The sequence below is a fragment of the Balaenoptera physalus genome, assembly GCF_965194825.1.
Source record: "Balaenoptera physalus genome assembly, chromosome: 8".
Lineage (NCBI taxonomy): Eukaryota > Metazoa > Chordata > Mammalia > Artiodactyla > Balaenopteridae > Balaenoptera > Balaenoptera physalus.
This window is the reverse complement of record NC_138887.1, coordinates 2,744,771-2,771,251: the sequence shown is the minus strand read 5'-3', so window position 1 is coordinate 2,771,251 and position 26,481 is coordinate 2,744,771. Positions and strand designations below refer to the sequence as shown.

Here is a 26,481-nt window from a genome sequence, read left to right as displayed (position 1 = left end):
GCTCCCCATCACCTGGCCAGCAGGTTGGAGCCACCCCAGGTGCCAGCCTGGTCCACACCGACCCGCAGGTCTGCTCCACGGCAGATTTCACGGCAGAGGTTCCCTCTCCCCAGAGCTCACTCTCCACTCCCATCCAGTTACCTCGGCTGCTTCTGCCGGAGGATTTTACTTTTATTTTCATCGAAATCTATTTGACATATAACATTGTGCACATTTAAGGTGTCCCACCTGCCGATTTGATACATTTATACACTGTAATCTGATTGTAGCCACAGTCAGCACTTCCGTCCCATCACATAATTATCATTTCTCTTTTTCTTGTGGGAATAAGCAAGATCTAGTGTCTTAGCAAGTTTGATGATTATCGTACAATATTGTTGTCTATGATCGCTGCACTGGGTACTAGGTCTCCAGGGCTTATTCATCTACGCTCTGCAAGTTTGTTCCCTGAAACTACCTCTTTCCTGTCTCCTCACCTCTCAGCCCCTGGTAACTACCATTTTACTGTTTTCACAAGTTTGGCTTTTTTAGATTCCTTATATTCTCTGTCTGATTTATCTCACCTAGCATAATGCCCTCAAGGTCCACCCGTGTTGTCACAAGTGGCATCCAGACGGCCAACAGACACATGAAAAGATGCTCCACGTCAGTCATCATCAGGGAAATGCAAATCAAAACCACAATGAGTTATCACCTCACACCTGTCAGAACGGCTTTTATCAAAAAGACAGGAAATAACAAATGTTGGCCAGGATGTGGGGAAAAGGGAACCCTCCTGCACTGTTGGTGGGAATGTAAATTGGTGCAGCCACTATGGAAAACAATATGGAGATTACTCAAAATATTAAAAATAGAGCTACCATATGACCCAGCAGTTCCATTTCTGGGTATATTCCCAAAGGAAATGAAATCAGTATTTTTTTTTTTAACATCTTTATTGGAGTATAATTGCTTTACAATGGTGTGTTAGTTTCTGCTTTATAACAAAGTGAATCAGTTATACATATACATATGTTCCCATATCTCTTCCCTCTTGCATCTCCCTCCCTCCCACCCTCCCTATCCCACCCCTCTAGGTGGTCACAAAGCACCAAGCTGATCTCCCTGTGCTGTGCGGCTGCTTCCCACTAGCTATCTATTTTACGTTTGTTAGTGTACATATGTCCATGCCACTCTCTCACTTTGTCACAGCTTACCCTTCCCCCTCCCCATATCCTCAAGTCCATTCTCTAGTAGATCTGTGTCTTTATTCCCGTCTTACCACTAGGTTCTTCGTGACCTTTTTTTTTTTTTTTCCCTTAGGTTCCATATATATGTGTTAGCATACTGTATTTGTGTTTCTCTTTCTGACTTACTTCACTCTGTATGACAGACTCTAACTCCATCCACCTCACTACAAATATATGTGGCCTCGCATGTTAATTGCAGGCAGGACATGGGACTGGAGGCATTTGCAAATTTTGAGCAGAGCGTGGCCGGCTTTCCGTGGGGAAGGGTCTGGGGTGGGCGCAGGGAGGCCAGGGAGGGACTGTCACACTTGTTCAGGTGAGAGATGCGCGTGGCTTCAAACGAGTGGTGACAGGGACACGGAGAAAGAGCCGCCTGTTGAAGGGGTGTGGGCTCCTCCAGAACGCCTGGGGCATCCGGCCCTGAACCGCTAGAAACAGGGAGTGACCGTCACCCTGAGGTGGAGGAGCCTGGGGGAGGCGCGGGTCTGGGGAGGGAAGCAAGGGGTTGGTTTGGGACATGCGGAGATGCCCATGTCCAGGTGCTGTTGTCAACAAGCATTTAGGTGTGTGGCCCTGGAGCTCAGGGGAGAAATTCAGGCCGAGCTGTGAATCTGGGAGTCTCTGCACAAAGTTGGCATTAAAGGCATTGAATCTGGAAGGAATCACCTTGAAAATTCTCTGGGATAAAAGGAAGTGGCCCAAGGACTGCCCCTGGGGCTGGCTCAGGTCCCAGGAGCCCGAGGAGGAATGTGCAGGCAAAAGGCCCCCTAAGTGAGCCCCCAGCCCCTCGCCTGTCCCCCTGCCGCTCCATCTCACCCTTGTCACACCCCCTGCCGCTGCACACCACCCCGGGCTGCCCGCCCAGCCCATCTGGCTCTCCCATGCTGCACTGCTCTGGGTGCCCCGTTCTCCCCAGGGCCGGCGCCCCCCTGCACGATGGCGTTCTACACCCTTACCCTGCCCGAGCTCGGCAGCCTCTGACCCTCCCGCTCACTTCCTGCACCACGTCGCTGCGCCCCTCGGCTTGCCCCCAACTCTCCAGCGGCCTTCTAGAATCTTCCATTCTAAAGCAGCCCCATGAAAGTGAGACTGTCTTAGGGTTGTATTTTCCTTTCTTGCCTGACGTTCTTCTTGGGCAGTCCCATTCGTGCTTAGCTTCGGTGCCACTGCCATGCGAGTGTCTCGGTGGGATACCTCCAGCCTGCCCACCAGAAAGCTCCACAGGCGTGGCCAAAACCAGAAGCCTTGTCTTCCCCCTAAACTGGTTCTCCAGGGGTGTCCCATGTGGCAAGGAGCAGCACACTGTCCACAAGACGTCTGGTCATCACCCACGTCCCTTCCACTAAAACCAGCCCCGAGGTCCTGTCTTGCTCACCTCTTATTCTCAGTGCCAAGTCAGTATCTGACACATAATAGGCACTTAGAAAGTCACCCAATGAGTGTACCTGTCCTAAGGGAAAAACAGATACTGGTTTCATCATATGGATGCTTTTGGTAACAGCATTGACTCAGTTAATGGATATTCAGTGAGTACCGAAAATATGCCAAGGACATTTCCCAGTGCTGATGAGACAGCAGCAAATCAAGCAAACAGTCCGCCTTCAAGGCAGAGTGTTATGCGGGAGACCATGGGCCAGTATGTGTCCCCCACTCTCCCCTTGTGTAAGCAGGTGGCACAGAGAAGTGTCAGACAGCAGTCAGCTCTGCGGCCTTCAGCAGGTGGCTCAGCCCCTCTGAGCTCACTTCCCTTTTCTGGACAGTGAGAGGTGGTTTTGATCATTAAACAAGACAATGGGGTTGCGTAGGAAGCCCTCGGCACGGCATCTTCCTCTCAGCACGTAAGCTGGGAATCATCATCGTTCTCTCTTTCATTGATCAAGGTGAGTCAGGTGGAGTTGATCTTGAAAACATCATGAAACTTCTGGTCCTCTGCTTTCTCATGTGTAAAATAAAAGAGTTGGAATTCCAGCTCTAAGATTTTGTGTTCTTTGACGTTATTCAACTTGATTCCTGTTTCTTTAGCAAACAGATCTATATCACTTTCTAGCAGCTGGGGATATTTCTGAGCACACATTTAATGCTTACGTGATGCCTTATGGTGCCCTGTGGGGTGGGCGCTACTATTGTTCCATTTAAAAGCGGAAAGTGAGGCACAGAGACATTGGTATCTGAGCAGGCGTGTGCAGCTGGCTTAGATTTTGTGCTGCTCATAGCTCCCAGGGCGGCCACATTTTTCTGCAGGGTGGTATTGTCAGCACATGTAACCTCCGGAAACCTAACTAGGAAGGCAGAGCTTGACTACGTTCTCCGAGGACCCCGCCATTCCCTGTAAGAGCTGAATCCAAGACATGGGTCCAGCCAGGTCTGGTTCTGGGGGTGACCTCCAGCCGTCCAGGGACCCACTGCCTTGTCTGCCGTTGACTTGGAGGGTGATGAGGAGGATAAGGTGAAAGATGTTAGTAGAAGCTGCCCACCAGTGAGGACAGCATCCTCTGTACTTTGCATGATATGACTCACTTAATCTTCCCAGTCACCAAAAGAGACAGTAACTGTTTTCATCCCTGTTTCACCAGTGGAGAAATTGAGGCACAGAGAGGTCAAGCAACTTATCCAATATTGGACAGCTCATGGTGGAAGCGAAACTCTAACCGGGCTTTCTGCCTCCAGGGTCCGAGCATGACCACCGTGCTACACTCTCATCTTGCTGATGTATTTTTCTAGGCTGTTCTTGTTCATAATCCTTTTGCTCCTCCTCTGAAAAGTACAAGTGTATTTAAAGGAAAATTATGTGGAATAATCACCATGTAAAAGGAATAGTTGAAAATGTAGGTTTACATTTTAATCCAGAGCAACCTCATTATACTCTAAAGTTGGCATCCTGGTGTCCCTGGAGAATGAGAACATGATAAAGAAATAACTGCCTTAGATGACTAAGGATTTATCCCTTAAAGTACAAGTCTCTTTTTTTGTAGAAGTCATTTAAGCAGTACAGAGGGAAATCTTTCTAGACTGCATCACCAATTTTTCTGAATTCTCGGATCTGACACTGACTCTCCCCAGGAAACTCTGGGTTTATTGTTTTGTGGAGGTAAAATCAGATGACTTCAGGGACAGAGCTTAGGCAGGAGCCTGGCAGGGGCGGCAGGGCAGGAGCCTCCTGCAGATGATGATAGACATGAGCTGGCAGCCTGGTTCTTCATGGTTCTGGTCTGGGTTCTGAAGAGGTGAGATTCCCAGAAGGCCAGATTCTTGCCGCATGAGATGCTTCGGGGACGAAAGGACACGTCAGTCACAACACCAGTTTTTCACACCTCATTCTGTGTGTGATATTATTGAATTTCGTTTTACGATAATATAGGTGGCTGCAGATTTATAAAATAGTTGTCATTTGTGCTGTAAGCTCATTTAATCACTTTAGGGGAAATGAAGAGCATGTAAAAAATTATGCCCAGGTTGATTTAAAATAAAAGTGTGAAAAAGTAAGCCAGGAAACTACATTAAAATAATAGGGACTTTTAGATTTTGAAATCAAGAAGCCTTTTCTTAGTATGACACAGGGTTAGAAACAAAAAAAAAGAAGGGGGCACCTGAGAGATTGAACTAGATAAACTTTCACATTCCAAAAAAAGTAAAAAAAAAAAAAAAAGCAGAAAATTAAAAGGCCATAAGAAACTAGGGAAAATATTCACAACATATTTGTAATTCACATACATATTGATATTATTAAGAAAAGGCTAACACCACAGTAGACAGAAAAAGCTTAATGGTTAGAACTACAAATTCTTTCTCTCACACAGACACAAGTAAACATTAAAAAATCATTTTAATCATTAAGAAATGCTAATCCTAGAATTTAAAGAATGTCAATTTAAAACGTTACTAGGCATTAGAGAAATGCAAATCAAAACTACAATGAGGTATCACCTCACACCAGTCGGAATGGGCATCATCAAAAAATCTACAAACAATAAATGCTGGAGAGGGTGTGAAGAAAACGGAACCCTCTTGCACTGTTGGTGGGAATGTAAATTGATACAGCCACTAGGGAGAACAGTATGGAGGTTCCTTAAAGAACTAATAATAGAACTACCGTATGACCCAGCAATCCCACTACTGGGCATACACCCTGAGGAAACCATAATTCAAAAAGAGACATGCACCCCAATGTTCATTGCAGCAGCATTTACAATAGCCAGGGCATGGAAGCAACCCAAGTGTCCATCGAAAGATGAATGGATAAAGAAGATGTCGCACATATATACAATGGAATATTACTCAGCCATAAAAAGAAATGAAATTGAGTTATTTGTAGTGAGGTGGATGGACCTAGAGTCTGTCATATAGAGTGAAGTAAGTCAGAAAAAGAAAAACAAATACCGTATGCTAACACATATGTATGGAATCTAAAAAACAAAAATGGTTCTGAAGAACCTAGGGGCAGGACAGGAATAAAGATGCAGACCTAGAGAATGGACTTGAGGACACGGGGAGGGGGAAGGGTAAGCTGGGATGAAGTGAGACAGTGGCATGGACATATATACACTACCAAATGTAAAATAGATAGCTAGTGGGAAGCAGCTGCATAGCACAGGGAGATCACCTCGTGCTTTGTGACCACCTAAAGGGGTGGGATAGGGAAGGTGGGAGGGAGGGAGATGCAAGAGGGAGGAGATATGGGGATATATGTATACATACAGCTGATTCACTTTGTTATACAGCAGAAACTAACACACCATTGTAAAGCAATTATACTCCTATAAAGATGTTAAAAAAATAATATAAATAAATAAATAAATAAATAATAAAAAGTTATTAGGACACTTTTCATTGACTCTGATAAAAAACCGGAAAGGTGGTCTCTGCTCTGTTATTGAATGCAGTTAGGAGGGTGTTGATGAGGGTTTAAACTAATGCAGCCTCTATGAAGGTCTGTTGGGCAACATGTCTCACATTTTTGGTTTAAATTTTATTTTATTGTCACAAGAACACTTAGCATGAGACCCACCCTCTTAAATCTTTAAGTGTACGATACACTGCTGTTGACCCTGGGTGCAAGGTTGTACAGCAGACCCCCGGAGCTCACCCACCTTGCTTGACTGAAACGCCTATTGGTTAGTGGCTCCCTGACCCCCTCCCCCAGCGCCTGGCAACCACCATTCTACTCTTTGTTTCGATAAATGCAAATCAAAACTACAATGAGGTATCACCTCACACCAGCCAGAATGGGCATCATCAAAAAATCTACAGGTTTGTAGATTTTTGTTTCGATAAATTCACCTATTTTATTTGATCCCTATGTAAATAGAATCATACAGTGTTTGTCTTTCTGTGTCTGACTTATTTCACTTAGCACCACGTCTTCAAGTTTCATCCGCCTCGTGGTATATTGAAGAATTTCCTTCTTTTTTCATGGCTGAATGCTCTTCTGTTGTGTGAATGTACCACACTTTCTTTACCTGTTCTTCTGTCGATGGACATTTAGGTTATTTCCACATGCTGGCTATTGTGAATAATGCTGCAGTGAACATGGGAGCACGGATATCACTTCGAGATCCTGATTTCAATTCGTTTAAAAATGCTTTGCTTGTGAGCCAGTGATTTTATGGAGCCGTATCAGAAGGGAACAAAGTGGAAACAGATAAATATGTAAGGATCCTCTTTGCAAATGTATTTGAAAGAGCAATGAATCGGAAATAACAGAAATGCCAAACCTTGAGGACAGGTAAATATGGGTGGTCCCTGCAGGGGTGGGCCCTTCCCGTCCTCAGGACTTTGGAGAGATCCTCACCCAACAATGGACAGCATCACAGGAGAAAAAAGCAGTTGTCATCAAGAGAGCATGTCCTCATTTCTGTAAATATTCACATACATAGATACACAGAAAACAGCCTGAGGGGACACACATCAGGCTGAACAGAGGTTATCTTTTGGGGCTAGAGGTGAGGTAGGAGCTTCACTTAGTACTTTATATGCCCCTTTATTATATGAACTGTATTTAGTGCGCATATATGACTTTGATTTGTCAGAGTAAAAACAATAGAGTATTTTCATTTTGCACAACACAGAAATGAGAATACAGGGCCAGGGCTGTGTTGTGCTTACAGGCTCTCATATTTGTAAATTCCTTCCATAACATGCTCCATTTATATAAAATGCCTGCTTCATTCTTTCTTGTATTCGACAAACATTTGATTCCTAAAGCGCAAAAGCACTAGGCTAGGAATTGTGGAAATTCAGAGACTAATAAATCATGCCGTTTACTGTGCAGAACTCAGAGGCAAACAGGGGAGCTGGGCATGGCAGCAGTGAGCGAAAACCAAGGGACAGGGAGCTAAGGATTGTCCTCTGAGTAATGTTCCCCTCCTGCATCTGGGCAGGAAGAGGGGCTGACTGACTGCCACCCAGGGGACTTCTGGGGTCTTCTCTGAGAAGTAGCAGTAAAGAGTGAGGGAGATTTCAGCAGGGGCAGAAGATTGATAGAAGCATTGGGAAAGGAAGGGCATTACAGGCTGAAAGAACAGCTTGAGAAAAGGCAAGGAAGCAGGGACCCAGTAGAGCACAGTCAAGCCCACATGAGCCATCCCTTCAATGGGGCTGAAAGAAATGCCCCTGGTTTTCCTTCTTTCACTTCTGTGTGCCTGGTGCCTAGCATGGAGCTTGGTACCAAGTACCCATGTGCTTGGAAGGATGGATGGATGGATGGATGGATGGACGGATGGACAAATGGATGGATGGAGGAATGCATGGAAGAAAGAATGAACTAAAGAACAAATGAACACATAGGTCAATGCAAAGTGCTGAAAACCATACTAACTTTATTTCATAACGTAGACAGACCCTCAAATCTAGTGATGTGTCTCCTGTAGCTAAACACTTGAAACCTAGAGGAATATGTCCACTTCCTCCAAGAATAATGTGAAAATGTGTATGCATGTAGATGAGAACTATAAAGGAGTGTGGAAAATAAACACACATCACACACACACACACACACACACACACACACCGTCATTCAGTCACTTGATTATGTTCCTACCAAGTGCTTCACCCTGAGCAAGGTGCAGAAGCCAAGGTGGGGACAGGAGCCCTGGGTTTCATGGTAAGAGTCCTACTCAATCTCTTTACATCAGAACTTCCCTTCCCTCTTAAACAATTTTCTGAGTCTAGTCACATTACACGTGACCGACACAATGAGATTCAGAGACCAAAGCAGCCACAGTGGAACGGATGCTTTCTAAAAGATCCAAGAAATCCAGGGCTCTGATTCTGCCATTGGGGAACGCTTCCTGGCTACTGGTCACCAGAGGGGATGCAGGGTAAAATTAGCCCTGCCCAACTAAAAGTGGCCACGGCATGTCCTGGTTCTAAGAAGGAAAACAGTGGTAGGTACCAGTTCTAGAAAGTGAGCAGGACTAGATTTCAAGTGCTCCTCAAAGAATTTGCTAAAGATAGGCCTTGGGCCTTAACACTGTTTTCTAAAGCAAAGCATAGGTTGGTTTCTGATGTATCCAGCAGGTGGATACTGTACCACGTGGAACAATGAGGACTCCTTGGGCTTTAGTTGCTTAAGGGATCATAGGAATGGACATTTCTACTCAAAACTGAAGGAGTTATTTCTTCCAGACCTGAGGAAAATGGTTTAAACCAATGTCAAATCTCCACTCCGCCCACTTGTTAGCTGTCTGACGTTGGGCAAGTAATCTTCTACAAGCTTTAATTTCTTCCTTTGTAAAACAGAGGTAGTGAAATTACCTCTCTGAGGTAGTCGTATGAGATACTGTTGGCACCCCTAGTAAATGTTTAATAAATCTCCGTTGCTGCCAATGTTAACAATATTTTCTAGAGGTCTGTAAATACATCTACCAGAACACTTTTGTTTAAACACCTTAAACTAACAAAAGCTGCAGAAAAAACCTTTTGCCCATTAGATCTTGTTGATTGGAGTCTCAGACTTTGCCAAAACACTTTGCAAAGACATTACCTTAATTGATCGGGAGTAGCCGTGTGCCGGGAAAACACATCGTCACCAGCCATTGTTTGTCGAGTGGCTGTGATTATCTCTGGGAAAAGGACAGCCAGGGGCAAAGCTGGGCCATCTTGGCAAAGGCTTGAGGGTCTTGATGCTTCTCCAAATCTTGTAACAAGGAGTGAGCCAGAACTTTCTTTCAACGGGTAAAACTGCTTTTCCAAGCTGGTGAGCCAGAATTGCTTCCCTGATCCATTTGTTTTTTTAATTCTCTCCCACTTGATGTTGGCACTCAGCAGAATCCGGAGCACGTCATTATTATACAGACGTCAGTGGGAGCTTAGCGGGCGCTGATCAACCAGCGTGAACTCACAGAGGAAACCATGTCCCCAAGTCAGCCCCAAATTACAGCTCTTGGCAGTGTTTCCAGCCAAACGAAGATCACGTAATGTTATAGAATTCTCTCTCCTTCATTCGATGGCAGACATCAGTGTGAGGTCAGGAGCTTTATCTGTCTTTGAATCCACTGTCATTCCTGTCACAGCATAAGGAATCAACAGTGGCTTGTTGATTAATGGAAAGAGCAAGTGAACAAATGACGAAGTCTCTCGCCATCTTTTAAGACGAGATTGAGAAACGTGTACAAGAACATGGTACAGGCAGGCAGATCCACAGCATTTGAGCGTCATGACAAACAAATGGATGGATGTCACCCCTGAACGAAGAAACCCAGGTACCAGAGCCAAGCCTCTCTGCCTTTCCACGTCATCATCCGCAGCTGGACAAAAGGGGGAGACGGGATTATGACAGGTGGAGATAAGAGCAGGCAGCCCACCCCTGACCAGAGTACCCCCCGAGCAGGGTATCCCAAAAGCCCAGCCACATCCCCCCCAGGCACCCAGGCCCCAGTGAGAACCAAGGACAAGAGTAGTGTGCAGATACTAACAGAAAAGTGGAAAGCTTTGACAACCATTTATTTCAAAAAGTCCTGGTGGCTTTAATCCCGAGCTCAGTGCGAGGTAACCACGTGACAGGGATTCTTAACGTTGGGAAACAGTGTTTGAGTCTGATTTTCCTCCAGTCTTACATGTTCCTTACCTCAGAGGTTGCAGTCAAGAAATGTATTGGAAACTCAAAAAAGGAAAAGAACAGAAAGAAAAAGACATATGGGAAAGATAAAGGAGGTCTACAAAGTTTAATGTGTCATAGCCAAAACCACAGTCTTAATATTCCACCAAAGAAAGAGGGGGTGAATTGAATGAACTGTGGCTTCAGGAATCCATGCAGTACTGGGCAGCCTTTAAAAGATATGGGAAAACGTGGCTGATGGAACGAGCTAGTCTAGCTCTCTCCTCTCAAAACCCCATTAAAATGAATAAAAAGCATTAGTCCACGACGGCAAAGAGATGGGGAGAAGGAACAAGGACAGTTGTCAGTAGACACTTGGAACTAGAATGAGTTGATGGTGCTAAATTCCTGGCAAAGCAGAAGAAGTTGAGAGGTGCAGGCCGGGTGGAGAGGCCATCAGAAGGGGCCTGGCCTCCACGAGACTCAGGACGGTGGGATGCGAGTCCTCTGCACAGCAGTGGGCAGGAGAGCTGCTGACCAAGGACGGGCTGTCTGGCTGTGAAGCAGCAAGGCCTCCAGGCCCCACCCTGCCACGGACAGCCGCAGGTCTGCCCATGAACTCCAGACGAGAAAGAAGGAGAGAGACTGACTCTAGGACGTCAGGGAGCGGGGAAGCCCAGGGCTGCATGAGAGGCCAGGCCTTCCCACTGGACCCTACTCTGCAAGGCCAGCTGCCACCTGCAGGCAGGGGGTCGGAAGAGAGGATCCTACCGATATGGATATTTGGGGATCCCCCAGTGAGCTCACCAGATTTCTTCCCAGGTACCCGCACGGAATCCCATGAGTGTCCACAGACCCTGTCCACAGAAGCACACTTAATTAGGATCAGCGGGCCAAGTATCACCAGAAATTGAGGCAAGGTCAGGATGTGACAGACAAGAGGCCAAGACAAAGAGAGCAAAAAGGAACTTGGAGAAAAAGTGCGTATAACAAAAGAAAATGAAAATAAAGACACTTTCTATTGAATTATAGTTGATTTACAATGTTGTGTTAGTTTCAGGTGTACAGCAAAGTGATTCAGTTATATATATTTTTTTCCAGATTCTTTTCCCATATAAGTTATTACAAAATATTGAGTATAGTTCCCTTGTTGTTTATCTATTTTATATATAGTAGTGTGTGTACGTTACTCCCAAATTCCTAATTTATCCCTCCCCACCACCTTTCCCCTTTGGTAACTGTAAGTTTCTTTTCTATGTCTGTGAGTCTATTTCTGTTTCGTAAATAAGTTCATTTGTATCATTTTCTTAGATTCCACATATAAGCAATATCATATGATATTTGTCTTTCTCTAACTTAACTTCACTTAGTATTACAACCTCTAGGTCCATCCATGTTGCTGCAAATGGCATTATTTCATTCTTTTTTATGGCTGAGTAGAAAGACATATTTTTAAAGATATAAATGAACAGCCTCAGAGAGAAAAGAGAAGAGAATGTATCCAGGAAACATACATGAAGCTATTTCAAAAAGATATAACAAGAAAGAGCACTTGGAAATTAAAAATATAGTAACCGAAAATTTAAAAGCCAGAAGAGTTGGATGATGAAATAAAGGGCATTTCTAAGAGAGAGGGGGGGAAAATGTTAATTAGTCAAGAATATTCAAATATGACACAAATGAACCTATCTATGAAACAGAAACAGACTCAAAGACATAGAGAACAGACTTGTGGTAGCCAAGGGGATAGGCAGGGAGAGGGATGGTCTGGGAGTTTGGGATCAGCAGATGCAAACTATTATATATAGGATGGATAAACAACAAGGTCCTACTGTATAGCATGGGGAAATATATTCAGTATCCTCTGACAAACCATAATGGAAAAAGAATATAAAAAAGAATGTATCTATAACTGAATCACTTTGCTGTCCAGCAGAAATCAACACAACATTGTAAATCAACTGTATTTCAATTAAAAAAAAGAATATTCAAGAAAAATTAGAAAATTGATTTAGAACTTGCAGCGTTCAACTAATTGGAATCCAGAAAGAAAGGAGAAAAGAGAAGGAAGAAAAAAATCTTTGAGGAAGAGCACTAGAACATTCTGCAGAATCGCGGGATGTACAGATGGCTGGGGACCGTGGATGACCCAGCAGAGGGTGTAAGCAGCTTCACCCAGGGCATGCCAGGATGGTCCAGGGCTCAAGGAGTGAGAAGATGCTCAAGCCTGTGGAAGGAAGGAAGATAGCCAGCCAGCCTGGGGTTGGGATGGGGGTGGGGAGCCCCCACTGCAGGGTTGCAGGCTGGAAGACAGTGGCGTGAGAGCTGAGCATCCTGAGAGAGCTTTCTGGTGTAGACCTCACAGGTACCATGCTGACTGCTCAGTGTAAGAGAACACAAACATTTTTAGGTTTTCAAGATCTCAGAATTTTACCCCGTACCCATTTTGTCTCAGAAAGCTGATAGAAAGTGCCCCCCTAAAATGAAGAAGTGAACTGTAAAAAGGCATAGGATCCAGGAAGCAAAGGATAAAAAATCTGGGTAAAGGAATTTCCAGGAAACTCAGTGAGAAGAAAAAGTAAGAAAACAAATCAGTTATCAAGTTCAGAGCAAACAAAAGTTCATCTAGAAAGAAAATGTAGTCAACATACACATTATATGTCTCGGCCGCAGAAGGTTGCTCTTGAAGAAAATTTCTGTTTTCATAATTATAATATCTATTATAACTCTATATGGATAACTAAATAGTGAATGTTAATTTGAATATTGTGCTCTAACTTTTTTTCAAAGACTGGGGAGGAAAAGTATGTGTGGGGTCGTGTGTCTGTGTGTGAGCCTGTGTCTCAAAGAACTTCTGGAGTAGGAAGCCAAAATCTAACATGGAAAAAGTCAAGAAACAGCGAATAAGCTCATTATGTAGAAAAATGGAGTAAATGCTAGACCAAAAGTAGTTTGAAGTGGCTGCTGCTGGAGTGGGCTAGGAGCTGCGGGTTTGACTCTAAGCCTTGTGGAACTGTTTGCCTTTTCATGTCCATGTTTTTCATAAAACATGGAATTTTAAAGGTATAGGAGGTGGTTATAATGTATTGTGGTAGAAGGATAGAAAAAATATGACTTTAAAAGAAAACAGAAAGACCAGAAAAATGTATGCCAATTGTTAGTAGTTAATCCGAGTGTCAATTAAGGGATTTTTTTTCTTCCTTTTATAATTAAAAAAAAATTGCAATAGATATGTATTACTGATGAAGTTGTAAAAGACCTTTTACACACACACACACACACATACACACACACATACACACACATACACATGTACACACACGTACACACACATATACACACATACACATACGCACACACACACATACACACACATATACACACATACACACACATACACATACACACACATACATACACACAGACATACACACACAGACATACACACACGTACACACACATACACACACACAGACATACACACACATACATGCACACACATACACACACATACACACACGTACACATACACATGTACACACATACACACGCATACACATACACACATACACATATACACACATATACACATACACACACACATACACACACACGTACACACACATACACATACACACAGACATACACACAGACATACACACACGTACACACACACATACACACATACACACACATACACACACACATACACACATATACACACACACACACACATACACACACATACACACACACACACACACACACAGAGCACCAGGCCCGGCCCGGAAGAGGAGGTCGCCCTCCCTGGGAGGAGGAGACACGCACTCCACCCACTGGGAGCCTGAGCTGGTAAACCAAGGGGCTCCGAGAGCAGGACTCAAGGCCCAGCAGGGGGTGCTGGCAGCACCCCTCCCAGGACGAGCACTTGGAGGACCAGGGCCTCCTTGGACTTGGAGGCCCGGGGCTGCTGTGAGCCCCCCAGGGCAGGAACCAAGCACAGGCATCTGTCGTGCCTTGCACATCCTCTGCGGGCGGTGCAGTGCTCTTTACATGCGGTTTCATCAGTGAAGGTGGATGCAGGAAAGCTTTGTCTGTAGTGCAGAGGAGAGGAACCGTTTGCACCCTTTCAGGAACAGAGACCTGGAATCAGTGAATCCAGCCTTGCAGACAAAACGGATTTCCCCTTCAACAACGAGACCTGCTCGATCCTAACAAGCCGCCTTTAGAAGCTGTGCATTTGTCATTGTTGAGTCTCCCAGAGGAGCTGGGTTTCCGTGCTGGCTGGGAGCGTGGTATCCCATATGCCCGTGTCCCATGGGCTGACAAATCCATTGCGGTTCTGGGTGCGGGGCGGTCGGCCTGTGGACAGTTGCTACCCTGGCTGAAGGGCAGGAGAGCGAGAGAAAGGCCAAGGGTAAGGCCAGAGATGCCCTCTGTCCTTCCTCTGCAGGGGCACATCATGGGGCCCTTGGTGAAGCTTCCAGAAGGAATAGTTCGTCTTTGCATTTAGTGAGAGCTCAGGATCACCTTTCTCATATTTACGCTGAGGAGAGATTTCCAAGTCTTCTGATTTGCCTGGAGCCCCTAGGAAATACGGGGCAGAGCCCCTGCCCCCTGCCACCTAGGGGTCTTGGGGGCATCTCTGAGCATCCCTGGACCCCCTCAGGGCCACTCCCGGGCAACCAGCAAGCCCTCACACCCGTGCCTCCACCGCCTGCCCAGGAGCGCCAGGAAGGGGACCGGCAACCTGCCAGCCCTCCTCGGGGTACCCGTCACGCCAGCCAGCTCCCTCACGTGCCCAGCCACCCTCACACTGACTGTCTGTCCTCCCTTGTGCTCCACAGGTGTCTCTGGGGTCACAGATGGACTTACAGAAGAAGAAGAGGCGTGCACCAGCTCCCCCTCCACCCCAGCCCCCGCCGTCCAGCCCGCTGGTGCCCCCCCGCACGGAGGACAGGGAGGAGGACAGGAAAGGCAGGACGGGTGAGTGATGGCGTCCGCGCGCCTCTGGGTGCTTGGCCTGCATCTTAGCGCTGCTACTCACCCCTGCCGTGGCTTCCCCCGTGATGGCATTAACTCGGAAAATATTTAGGCGAAAGAAAGAAAGTCTGGAAATAAACGGTTGTGAGCCAAGGATATCCTACAGGCATAGTTTCTGGGGGTGATGCGGGCGTTTAGAAGGTGGGAAAGGCGTGGATGGTCGAGGAGGCTCGGAGAGTGCGAGTGATGGAGAGCTGGAGAGCTGGTGGGCGTGGCTGGGGGACGGCGTCTCCCGGACAGAAGGGGACGAGTCCTAGGATGGCGCCCGTGGATGCTGGTGTGAAAGACATCTCGGCCCCAGGGCGTTTATACACTAGATCATGTGACAACAGTTCAGTCATTTTTTGAGCACCCTTTTTGAAATTGATCTCCACTTATAGAGCTTTCCTGTATGGTATTCTCTGAGAAAAAGAGAAGCCAGAGTAAAGGGGGTGCAATACTGGTATCTGTGAGCAGAGACGTATTCGACCATGATATCCTAGCCCCTCATGTTACAAGGGAGAGAAGAGATGGGGGTCTCTAGGTCCACCAGCCAGGGATGGCCAATTTTATTCTAAAATCATTAGTGTTTGTTGTTTCATTTATGTAGGGACCGAGATAAGCCCCTGACGCAAGTGCTTCAGCCAGTACAGGAGTGCCATTCAGTCTCCCCCCGGGGCAGCCTCACGTTTTGCCGTTGATCTCATGGCTGCAGCCCCCAAAGGGAAAAGACGCCCAAGGATAAGTGGTCACATTGTTGGTCCCTAAACCTTTCATAAGAGCTACTTGGCTGTTGGTCAGCATTTTCCCCCTGGCCAATACCTCGATTTTAATGTCTTAGCATTTCACAGCCTGGGAATCGATTTTGCTAAGGAGATACAGCCAATATTTCATGTCAGTCCATCGTCTTTCCCAAAGGAGAAACTATCTGATTTGAAGGAAATGTGATCAGAAGCTCCTTCAAATAAACCTGTTTTTCTTTTTTTTTTTTTTATAATGAGACTCCCATTCTGCCTTCCAAGCTTTCTCCCCACTCTTTTCATAAGTGGATGATGAACTCAGATTGAGAGTCCTTGTTGAAATTCTAAGAAGCATCCGTGGTTAGGGTAGTGTAGATGTGGTGAATCCTGCCAACCTCCAGGCCAGACAGCCCATTTTAACCCCTGGAAGGACCTCCCGATTCAGCCTTGAAGGACCAAGGTCTGTGTCCAACGAGTTTGGAGAGCCTGGCCTGGGGGTGGGCAGCTGGTACTCACAGGGGTCTCAGAAAAAGGGAGATGGGCATTTTAAAGTGAAAATGGTAGGGACAGTTCCCTCTCTAAGGAACATGTACAAAGAGGAGGTATGGGTGGTAGTAACTGCTATGAGTCTCTCTCTGGTCCACAGACTTTTGTTTTGTGGATTGAGGAGGAGGCCAGAAGCTCCCTTCCTCCTGTCAATAACTTTGAATATTTTTTGAGGTCAGCGGTCTTGGTGGCCGTTTCAAAGCAGACTTCCATCTCCATGAATTAAAAGTACAATAATGGCACCAGAGCAGAACTTTTAACCAAAGTCTTGGCTTTAGGTTAAAAGATAATAATTTTGAAAAAGTAGCCCAAACCACAACAAAATATGCTGAGCTTCTTTTTGTATTCAGATGGCTGGAGATAGAAATTTAAAAATTTTTTGGAACTTGCACTAAAGTAGTATTTCAGCTGGCTGGATTTGGGTCTCGACCCAAATTTCTTGGTAAACAAAAAGAAGCCTTCCAGTAGAGAGGATATTCTTCTACCTGCCTTGCCCTTGGGGTTGGCTTGTCATGTCAGGTGCTTACCTGGGCCAAGCAAACCACACTCATTCAGACGCCTTGGCTTATTTGCACTTTGAGGGAGGAAATGATATGTATATATGAGGAAATTAATATTTTTCCAAGTCTAGAGAACTATAAGCAAGAGAAAGAATAATGGATATATTTCTTGATGAAGAAATGATGTCTTAATATTTTTATTAATAGTCTGATGAAGGGCATGAAGTGTAGACTCTATTAATTACTGGAAGATTCTAAACTTTAGAGCTTGAAGACAGTATTTTTTAAAGAAATAATCATGAGCACAATTTATGATACTAGTAGCTCCTATCATTTGTTATATTGTCATTAACTTTCAAAAACTTTATTAGCGGAAGATAACCATTTCTATAGAAAATTGTAAATAGATTCCCAATGTGAACAGATCAAAGAGGGCTGCTCGGCTGGTCTGAGAGGTAGACTGGCCTGGGGGAGATACCCACCCTTTCTCCAGCCCAGGATCCTTTTCAAAACAAAGTTTAAAAACTGTTACCGCAAACAATGGAAGAGGTTGATAGTATAAATGGGCTTAAAGGTAAATCAAACTAGGGGTTATTGGATCTGTAATAGGTAATAGATGTAAGCAGCAAGAATAAGCTAAAACACAAACCTGTGAACCTGAAAAAGACTAATGTGAAGAAAAAGGGTTCCTTTTAACTTGACAGAGCTGTTTAGGGACCTTTTCATAATAATTTCAGCCTTTAAAAATACTTGTGCCTTTCAGAAACAAATGGCAACTGCGCAGTATATTCAAAATAACCCAAGGATAGGACCCTACGTATATAAAATGTTAAAACGTTAGAGAGGTTGGATTTGGTGTGCTGAGTGAGGTTGGATGCGGTGCTGGGTGTGTTTGGATTTGGTTCCCGGTGTGGCTGCCTTTGGTGACGGATGAGGTTGGATTTGATGTCGGGTGAGGTTGGGCTTAGTGCTGAGTGTGGTTGCCCTTGGTCCCAGGTGTGTCTGCATCTGGAGCTCTCGGTGTGGTTGAGTGATGGTGACGTACCCTCCACTGGAGACAGAGGGCCTCTGGGCTTAACCTTCTGAAGTAATCCCTGTTGATTCCACGTAGGTGTCGGACGGCAGGTGCCACAGAAGCCTCCCAGAGGCACTGCTCGGGGCCCCCCCCAGTTAATGCTCCCCCCGCCCCCGCCCTACCCTCCTCCTGACACAGACGTGGCAGAGCCTCTCGGCTTTCCTGGGGAAGGCGCTGTTTCCGAGGCCTCCGACCTGAGACCCACACGTACGTGCCTCTCGTTTCATCTGTGTCGACGCCTCACCTCTCTGGTCTCTGGTGTCGGCGCTGGGTTTCCAGACTTTCCATTCTTGCCTGGGGATGTGTGTGCCTCTTCCCTCCAGCTTTTCTCTCTCAACGCTCAACGCAGTGTGTCCGGTTAACAGTGAATGCACCCCGAATGCCAGGCAGGTACCCGTGAAGAACGATTTAACCCATTAATCATTCATGTTGTGGTTCGACTTCAGCCAGAATTGCATCGTGTGGGTGGAGACAGCCAGCTAGGAGCAAATAAATGTCCCTCAAATTAGAACTGTCCTCTCAGTGCCCGCAGGTGGCCCACTCAGCACAGCACAGCAATGATGCGATCGTATAGGCTGTATTGCTAAGCTTGCTCAGGCCAGCTGTGAATGCCAAGGGGGCTGTGCTCCAGAGCTGGGGGGACTTAACGGATTAAAATCTTTGAACCCTACAGCCAGTGGCCAAGCGTTAGTCCCGCAGAAGGGGAGACTGAGGCACCAGAAGGGGAAACAGCTTAATTTGAGTCTAACAACAGCCAGAATTAAAGGCTCATTTTGTTTCTGTTTCTTGTCACACCCTGTCTCAGATCAGGCTTTCTTCGTTGTTTCCTGGGATTTCTTTTGGACTTTAATAAGCACCATGTATAGCATTCCCACCTCCAGTTGGATATTAGCTCTATATATTTCACTGTACACACACACACACACACACACACACACACACACACACACACACGACATCGAGCCTGGGTGCATCCCTCCGTCAGGATGCCTGAGCTGTGCAGGGACATTGCCTTATAAAGCAGGTACCGTCCAGGGCTGCATTTTCCCAGTGGTGAAAAGTCTCTATGCATTCAGCCCAGGGAGCAGCTGGTGCCCACATGAGATATGCAGCCCTCTGGTTAGGAAGTTCATCCTTTTCCACCATCGAACCACTTGATCTTTTTCTGTCTTCTTTGGAAATGACAGCTAGCTCCCCGCCAGCTTCTGGGGAAAGAAGATAATCATTGGATTACTTACCAACTTTCTCTAGGCAAAATAATCCTGATTCATTTTATCTCTTTTCACAAAGACTTCTTTTCCATCCTCAAAATCTGTTTGATCATCTTGACGTTGGACATGTTTCCGAATGCAAATGAAATTTGTAGGGGATTCAGAAACGGAGGATTAGACAGATTAGTCGGAAAGATGACACCGAGGCTTAGGCAGCTCTGGGGCTGTGTCATCTCTGAAGAGAGTGGGTTTGAAGCCCCACAGGCCGAGGCCGTGAGCTTTCAGTGGCCGCTCCCGTGGTCCTCGCCACGGATTGTCCCCCTGGGGAGCCCGTGAGGGAGGAAGGGCTGAGGGGAGAGGGTGGCCCTCGGCAGTGAGGAGTGGCCACAGCCCAGGAGCTCGGGGGGCCTAACAGGATGGGACGGCCAGGCCCACGGACTGCCCTACACTTGACCTTATGTAAACCCTCAGACCCCAGCTTCCCCCGGGCCCCTGCCTGGGTTTGGGGGGACAGTGTCAGCGTGTGGTGTCTGCTGGGGAGACCAAGGACAAGATTTAGCAGCTGCTATTTTTTTTTTTTTTTTGGCCGCGCTGCGCGCCATGCGGGATCTTAGCTCCCCAACCAGGGATGGAACCTGCACCCCCTGCAGTGGACGCTCAGAGTCTTAACCACTGAACCACCAGGAAGGTCCTCAGCTTTTAAAGGCCCGCATCAGCCTGGAGAAGAAGAGCTTCCCCCTGGGTCTCTCCAGAGCTGAGGAAATGCATCCCATCCCCGCCCTTGGGAGCCTTTCCAACAAAGGTCTGGGTAGAGAATGAACAAGCCTCAGACAGAGCAGGAGGCCCCCTGTCTTCTTGCCCGGAGGCTCCGTCTCCTTCTCCTGCCCCGGGACACCTCTCTCCATGTCCTCCTCTCCCCACGTGCATGTCCAAGGACCTTCCCCTGCCCTGGACATAGCTCACCTGCCCTCCTTCCCTTCTCATCCCCTCTCACACACCCACAGAAACGCCAGGAAGAGAGCACAGAAGCACAGGGGGAACAGAGCGGGGTCCCCGTGAGTGTCAGGACCACACAGAGCCTGGCCCAGGCATAGCAAGACCCCTCCTGTCCCCTAGCCCTGTCCTCCTGACCACGTGTGCACCAGGGGTTAATGCGTCCAGCTTGGAGCTTTTATTTAGCAGGACTGTCCCGAACATTGTTTACAGCATGAAAAACTAGGATCGCCTGCCCAGCCAGGCAGAAAGCAATTCACCTGCCTTGATTCAGGTCTTTAAAAAAGTGAGGGAAAACGACTCCTTTGTTGTCATTTGTTTTATTTTTTTACACCACGTTGAAATCTGGGTACTGCTCTCCCTCGTCTCTGGGGAGCTGTGGATTGTTGGCATGTAAAGTGTCGGGTGTGATTTCCGCCCCTTGTGGGCATGTGCATCTCACCTGCATGCCCATCGAACTTGCATCTATTTGTAGCCATGGGAGCTCAGTAGGCACTTTCATATGCCAGCCGTAAGCTCTTGTGTGTCTCCTCGTGAGTTCAGCAGGAGTTAGACCTGTGTTCTCTGTCTAAGAAACGATGTGTTAGTGGTGGAAATCAGACCTGAGTACCTGGAGGCTGGGCGAGTTCTCGCTCCACCCTCTCTGGGGAGACTCTGTAAGGAGGAAGCTGATCCAGAAGCAGCTACATCACTGGCTCCTGGTCTCACTGCGGAACGGGTCCAGCAGGAATCGACATTATGGCGTCTTTGACCTTCAGCCTCTGCCTGCCCCCACCCCGAACGTTCCTCCCACTGTGCCAGAGACTCCCACTGGACACCTTTGGCTGCGCACCTTCTTTGTGATTTGTACCACAGGTGGCATATCCCACTTAGGTCATTACAAAGAGGTACGATACATTTTCTTGAAAACCAGTCTGCACAGCCAAAGATAAGATGGAAAGACTTAAGTAGCAATGAATTAATAGTAACTGGATTTGTACGCAGATGTGAGAAGGTGGCAAGGAAGACGTGAAACAGGTCCTCATACCACACCTTCTATTTTGAGCTCTCCCATTCCAGAACCTTCTGTTCTAGCCATCCCCCTGTCCCTGAGCCTTGCCTCTGCAGAATCTTGGTTCCCATCCTGGTGGCTTTGCTGGGGTTCCCATTACGGCTCCCAACCATCCTTTCTGTCCCTGGCCTTCTGCCAGCTGACCTGGGCACCAGGTGGGCCCCAGGGCCTGACCCAAGGACAAATCCTCTTTCCTATTTTTATGCTTTAAGTGTTAGCAGCACTTGACTCATGGCCATTAAGACCATGTTGACCTGGAACAGAAGCAAACAGGAGGAGACGTGTGTTCCAGGTCAGTGCCACATCTCTCTGCATCTCCTGCACTCTTTTTGAACCAATGTACAGTTTGTAGTCAGAAGAGGTAGAATGACCATCTCCTCGTGCATCTGTTCAGCTCCAAGAGGCCACCTTCCGCTGCCGGCCCTTCCGCCAGCTCTGGGGGGACCCAGCCTGGATGTGAGATTGATGTGAGCTCTGCGTACTCTCGCACAGTCAGGGGTGGGGGTCTCCTCTGTGCTCGCCCTGCTCCAGCCCAGGAGCCCTTTGGTCTTTGGCACGGCCACCCCTCCCTCCTGTTGTCCTCTAGGTGTTCATCCATTTCTCACCATACTTGTTACACAGGCCTGTATGGGGTACCCCACTAGTTGAAGCTACTCGGAGGCTGTAACGGTTTTAAAGGGCATCCAGCGCCAGCACTGTGGTCTGTCTATAGGATGTTCTCCATAGCGTCAGCACTGCATCAGAGACCTTGGCAGTCACGCCTTCAGCATCCCAGCCCGGGCTTCCGTTCCTCAGTTGTCTCCTGGTCAGGTCTGTCTGTCAAGACGCCCTGTGGTACCCTGGATCCCGATGACCCCCACCTCCTGTGTTCACCCTCTTGTGTAGCCCTCCCTTGAACATGGACTCGTGTCTAATGAGTAGAATGTGGCAGCAGTAGTGGAAGTCACTTGTCACCTCTGAGACTAGGTGGAAACAGTCTGTGGGTTCCATCTGGAGCCTCTCACCTGCTCACCCCGAGGAAAGCCAACTGCCGTGCTGAGATCTGCTCTACAGAGAGTCCACAGGGCAAGGACCGAGGGAGTCTCCAGCCAGCGGCCCTCAGTCCACTGACCATGAGAGCTGAGTCCTGCCGTGGCCACTGAGTGACACTGGAAGCGAAGCTTCCCCAGTAGAGCCTGCAAGTGAGACCAGAGCTCTGGTCCACACCTTGATTGCACACAGCTGAGCCATCCCGGCTTCCAGACCCACACAAACTGTGAGGTAAATCTTTATGCTTTGAAGACTCTAAGTCTTGAGGTCATTTGATCTGTGGCAATAGATAATCAATACAGGTTGCAAAACTCCCATCTCAAACCTACTCAGTTAGGGAATCTCTTATCTCATTAGGAATCCCAGTGGGACAGACTTCAGTGCTGAATCTGAGGCCTAGAGTTGCCATCAAGGCTTTCTGTAGATCATCTTTGGGGTTGGCTTCCTCCTCAGGCTGGTACCCAGGGCGCCGTGGCTGTTCCCTGCATCCCTTCCAGACACCGGACGTCTCAGAGGAGGAAGAGAGACTATCTTTTCTAATAGTTTCATAGGAAAAGGGAACCTTTCCCAGAAACGCCCAGCTGCAGAGTTCCTCTCGTGTCTCATGGACCAGGGTTGGGTCTGGTGCTGACCCAGTCCCTGGGTGAGGATGGAATCCCCGGAGGTGAGTCAGGTGCCTCCTGACAGCTGGGGTGGGGTCAGCTTTCCCTGCATGTGTGGGAGTAGCTGGTCAGTACAGGAATTTTGCTCGCTGGGAAATGTGGAGGTTGCACACTGCATCAATAGCCAGCAGTGTTCACCACACACGGGTTGTAGCCTGAGGGTTCCGTCCTGTGTCTGGAGAGCATAAGATGTGTTGTGAGCAAGTGCAGAGGGAGGATTGTGTGCCAGCAGTGAAGGCCAGGCGCGTGGCTCAAAGCAGTGTGACCACACACCTGAAAGGCAGAAATCACCAGGGCACCGTCCTCCTTCGGGGGCAGTTTCAGTTCAGGCCTGGCCCCCACCTACATTTCCCATTTCCTGCTTTGACAAACCAAAGGAACTACTAGAAATGCTCCTGACATTAGAAGGTGCTCACTTAGAGCCCAGAGACTAAAGGGTTTGGTTTCTTGATCATCTTAGTAGCCAAGAGGATAACAGAATAGGGTTAGTGAAGTTGGGTGTTCAACCAGTCAGTCTTTGGAATCCTGTATCTCATTTTAAAATCACTTTCTGCTCTAAGAAACATCATTTTCTCTCTTCCAAGGTGAGGTTAGCTTAGGATAGACAAAATGCAGCCTCTTCAGAGTTGGTTAGGGCAAGTGTGAAGCTGGGTGAACTTGGCCTCTGCATCGCCCGGTGCAGGACTGAGGTCCTTTGGCCTGGTCCAGGCTGTCACTCTCTCCCTGGCAGCCACGGCCAGCCCAGCCTGTGGAGTCTGAGGTGGTGAATGCTTGGTGCACACGTGGGAGAAGAACGGTTAAGCTGGGTGATGTCTCAGCCTCATGGCACAAAGGTCACCGTGAATGGGGCTTTGGTGATGTGTTTGAGCTTTTGTTGCATAATTGTAACAACAGTAAATAGTAGTTCCTTGGCCTATGCTCTTCAATCTTTTTGTTTCTTATTAATAAGCTTTCATATTAACCTTTAGATATCTAATCAAGTACATAGGTGCATGTCTAAACCAGTATAATTGTGCATATGGATTTCCCCCCATAACTTTCTAACCAGCTCGCTCTCTGATTTCGGTTTTAGTTGAACCTTCATTGTGGATCATGATGGTAGAGTCTATCCCATTAGTTGCACTGAATTGTTTGTTTACAAGATTTGCAGTACTAGTTATGATTAAGTTATTAACAAGTTATTAGCTGCTTATTTTAATGACAAGACCCTGGGGATTTTAAAAATCAATGCACAGAGAGCTCAAATTACAGATCCTTAATTTGTCTTATATTTTTTAAATTAAACTGTCCAATGACTGTCATTTTCTTATACATTTTCCTACACCAGGCTTGAGGAAATCAGCCTTTCCTTGGGTATACTTTTCTAAGGTAATTGACAAAGGATTTTAAAGGCAGAGAGGGAAACAGGGCCATTGTCTCCTGTTCTAAATGACATGTAAGGTTAAAGCACCACTGTGACAACCATTGTGATGTTTCTAGCTGACTGGTTTTCAATTTGTGAACAAGTGTCCCATTCTAAAGAACTTTAAGGAAATTCTAAATTAGGGGAATAAAATGAGAGAAATAAACTATCCATTCTCAATTAGAAGATAGTAATTTGCTCAATGTAAAATTAATAATAACAATAATTCACATTTTAGGCAGTGTGACTCAGCAGAAGATCTGAAAATCTAGAAATATTTTGGGCCTGGCTCTGTGGCTTACTGGCAAAATGGCTTTAATCAGCTCCCCACACTCCCAGACTAGAGCCTCACTAACGGCTGTGCCATGTGGCATGCGGGATCTCAGTTCCCCGACCATGAGCTGGCCTGAGCAGAGAGCTTACAGAGGACAGGACAGGAGCTTCACTGATGCGCCTTATATCAGGACCAATAGTCTTCAAAGTCACCTAACATCTTACTTTACAATTGGAACCAACACATGGCCCCTTTCCAAACAAAGTAGTTAATCCTGAAGCTTGTGACACAAATACAGTTCTGGGAGTCTCGTTTGTCCTGGAAACACCCTTGAAACCCTACAGGTGTGTGGACTTCAGAGCAAGCCCAGGGAAGCACTCTTGCCCTTGTCTTGGGTATACTTGCCGCTTTCCTTCTGTGGCAAGAGAACCAGCCACGCAGCTGCTCCTGCTGCCATGGGAAAGGGCACGGCATCCAGGAAAACAGGAACTGCGTGGTGAGCAAATGGCCCATCTCATAAAAGGAAGGAAGTCAGTGACTATGGGAGCAGAGTCTGTCCCTGCTCAGAATACATTTTGAAAATGGACTGAATTTTTAGCCTGTTATTATGGTTGAAAACCATTGAAACCATTCAATCTACCCAATATGAACTAAAGATTGAATACTACTTAGAAGCAAAGCAATGAGAATCATGGTAGAGTTATGTACAGTATTTTTTAAAAAAACCCTATGAACATATTTCCTTTTGCTAATTATCTTTTAGCCCTTTATTTACAAGCTACCATGTTCCTAACTTGAGAGAGAATTGAAGAACTTAGTGACAACTCAGGGAGCCCGTATGCGCTGGACCTGGCTCACGCCAGCTGGTGAGAGCAGGTTGTTGAAATTTTAGGAATTTTGCAAGCCAATTGCTAAGTAGAACTATTATTAAAAAGTAAAGTATGTAAGCTTAAAATTAAATAATATTAAAAACAAAGGTAACAGATATTAAAAACTCACCACTTTCTAATTATTTTACTACATTTTACTATTTCTGTGTTCTTGAGGTTATGTACGTTGAATCAATATGATTCAATAATATGTAACAGTGAAAATGCTATATAACAGCACACCACTGCACACCTCTTCCCAGCACCACATTCAGTGACTGATGAGACCTGGAAATCAACCAAGGAAGGAACATTTACACCATGGACATTGGCAAAGGCTATACAAATCAGGGCTGGATTTATTGTGTGCTAATTGTCCAGGTGTAGGATGTAACATTGGGAAATGTTAATAATGCAGATTAATTATAAAAGCATATTATCAATAGCCAATGCATTGTGAAAAGCATCACCCCACCCCATCCCACCAAAGTTGAAGGATAGTTCTTCCATTTTCCAAAAACCACTATTCAATTCAGCAAGGTCATTCATGTGATTGACAAAGAGGCCGAATTCCAACATCTGTCTTCATGGTTTCATGTTCATCTTACTCCTTAACATAAAACGATCAATCCACATTTGTGTCAAAAAGACACGTGTTTGTCAATGGTAATAATAGGCTGACTACAGATAAAATAATTTGACAAAAATTAATAAAAGGATTCTGTGAGAATCAATTGGTCATATAGAATTTACAACAAAGACTATTGTATATTTTATTATTACTTGTAAATTTTGTGCTACCCATCCTTTGTATCAGTAAAACTTTATCTGTCTGTTTATCCCT

At 46.4% G+C, this 26,481-nt stretch overlaps 1 protein-coding gene across 17 annotated transcripts in view; it reads left to right on the top strand.

The window, feature by feature from the left end:
• COBL (cordon-bleu WH2 repeat protein) overlaps positions 1-26,481 on the top strand; it is a 270,313-nt gene that overhangs the window by 186,578 nt on the left and 57,254 nt on the right. For 11 of the 17 annotated variants that reach the window (XM_082473250.1, XM_082473236.1, XM_082473235.1 and 8 more), the window contains 2 exons: positions 15,111-15,249; positions 18,183-18,353. In XM_082473250.1, coding sequence (XP_082329376.1) covers positions 15,111-15,249; positions 18,183-18,353 — 310 coding nt within the window. The remainder of the gene's footprint in view (positions 1-15,110; positions 15,250-18,182; positions 18,354-26,481) is intronic. The other 6 variants (XM_082473239.1, XM_082473238.1, XM_082473237.1 and 3 more) reach the window with 1 other exon arrangement.